Genomic DNA, 1,771 nt, shown 5'->3' with positions numbered 1-1,771 from the left:
CCCACCTTTCGTGCCACCCCTGGGGTGAGATCCTGGGGGATCCATTGGCTGTGATGAGGGCAGGAGGTCAGCTTGGAGGAGAGCAGGAGAATGAGGGATCTGGGGGTGCTCGGCGTGAGAGGGGCCCACACAGAGGCTGAGGCCAGGCATCTGAGTGTACAACAGCCTCTTTCCCCTGAGTGATCTTAGAATTTCAGGGTTCCGCGGGTGCAGACTCACAGACACCTCTGCTCTTTGGAGCCAGAAAGAGGCCTGGAAGGGGGAGGGGAAGAGGGAGGAAGAAAGGCGTGGGGGCGAGGGACTGAGACCACGAGCAGCCAGGATGGGCATTTATGTGTTTTGTCCACCTTCTGGTCTCCGCAGTCACATGGCAGCCCCAGCCCCAGCTCCGTGCACAAGCAGCTCCGTGCACAAATAGGAAGGGGGCGGAGGGGCCCTCGTGGCCCAGCCAGGTGTCCAGCTGACGGCCCCCTCTCTGCAGGCCTGATCTACATCCTGCTCAAGCACATGGTGGATCGGCACAACCTCTACTTTGTCTACCTCCCGGCCAAGCTGGAGAAGAGGATCCACTTTGCGGCTGTGAACCAGGCCCTGGCCGCGCCCATCCTCTGCCTCTTCTGGCTCTACTTCTTCTCCTTCCTGCGCCTGGGTGAGGGGCCCTCCTGACCCCCGGTGGGGGGGAGGTTGGGGAGGGAGGCAGTCGTTGGCCTCACGTTCCCATATCCATACCAGCCAGTCAAAGCCCTCAGTGCTTTATTTTTTTATTTTTTATTTATTTGTTAAAGCCTACAGCACCTGGTCTTCCTAGGTGGTCTCCCATCCAAGTACTAACCAGGCCTGACCCTGCTTAGCTTCTGCGATCAGATGGGATCGGGCGTGTTCAGGGTGGCGTGGCCGTGGACCCTCAGTGCTTTAACAGCATCAACTCGGTGCTCAGTCTCAATGTGGCACCCAGGGCACTGGGCACTAGAGATGGGAGGGAACTGGCCCAGCAAGGCAGCTGGCAAACTGCCATAGCCTTGGTGTCCTAGTACCTGAAATCTGAGCAGAGATAATGCCGGCTGTTCAGTGGGTCTCTGTGTGCGCTGCTGGCTGCGAAGACACCATCCTTGAGGGGGTTTGGGGGGGGAGTGGTGCCTTCTCTTTATTTTATGCCTGAAGGAAAAGTCACCCATAGTTCCTACACCAGGTATGGACGCCATCCTCAGCAGGGCAACAGTGAATGGCAGCCTCTCTCTCCCTCCCTCACTAAGGCCGGCATCCCTTTGTCCCCAGGTATGACGGCCCCTGCCACCCTGTTTACCTTCCTGGTCGTGCTGCTCACCATCCTGGTGTGCCTGGCCTACACCTGCTTCGGATGCTTCAAGCACCTCAGCCCTCTGAACTACAAGGTACAGGGCCCCTCCCCTCCCTGCTGCCCAGCCAGGACCCGGGAGGAGATGTTGATTCACTCTCGACTGCTCCTCACCCTTTCACTTACCAACAGCCTTCTCCAGATCTTATTTGTCCATGAGAAAGGTGTGGGTAGTTGGGTGCAATGTGTGGCTTCCCTCCCCACCCCTCCCTGCTCCCTGCACCGCGCCCCCATCCTCTCTCGGGCTGCTGCTGGGAGCTTGGGTGCCAGCTGGTACCATTATTCTGGGTGTTAACAGTCTGCTTGTCTGGAGGTTGTTAGTTCAGGAAGATCGGCTCTGTTTACCATTGTAAGTTTCTGCTGTTATCTGCAGACAGAAGAGTCAGCAAGCGACAAAGGAAGTGACGGCTCGGCCCA

The 1,771-nt window shown here is 58.0% G+C and overlaps 1 protein-coding gene and 1 pseudogene across 1 annotated transcript; one reads left to right on the top strand and one right to left on the bottom strand.

Moving 5' to 3' along the window:
- Window positions 1-52: 52 nt before the first annotated feature.
- On the top strand, window positions 53-1,766 carry LOC111734647 (CSC1-like protein 1; the record flags this gene model as incomplete). Its single annotated transcript, XM_023526708.1, has 3 exons — window positions 53-649; window positions 1,276-1,391; window positions 1,728-1,766. Coding segments are annotated over exons 1-3 (297 nt in total), but the record flags the coding sequence as incomplete, so codon positions are not given.
- On the bottom strand, window positions 784-902 carry LOC111734648 (annotated as a pseudogene).
- Window positions 1,767-1,771: the final 5 nt, after the last annotated feature.

This window comes from Pteropus vampyrus, unplaced genomic scaffold (genome assembly GCF_000151845.1).
Source record: "Pteropus vampyrus isolate Shadow unplaced genomic scaffold, Pvam_2.0 Scaffold2890, whole genome shotgun sequence".
NCBI lineage: Eukaryota > Metazoa > Chordata > Mammalia > Chiroptera > Pteropodidae > Pteropus > Pteropus vampyrus.
The sequence above is the reverse complement of the archived record's forward strand: the minus strand, read 5'-3'. Positions and strand labels throughout refer to the sequence as shown.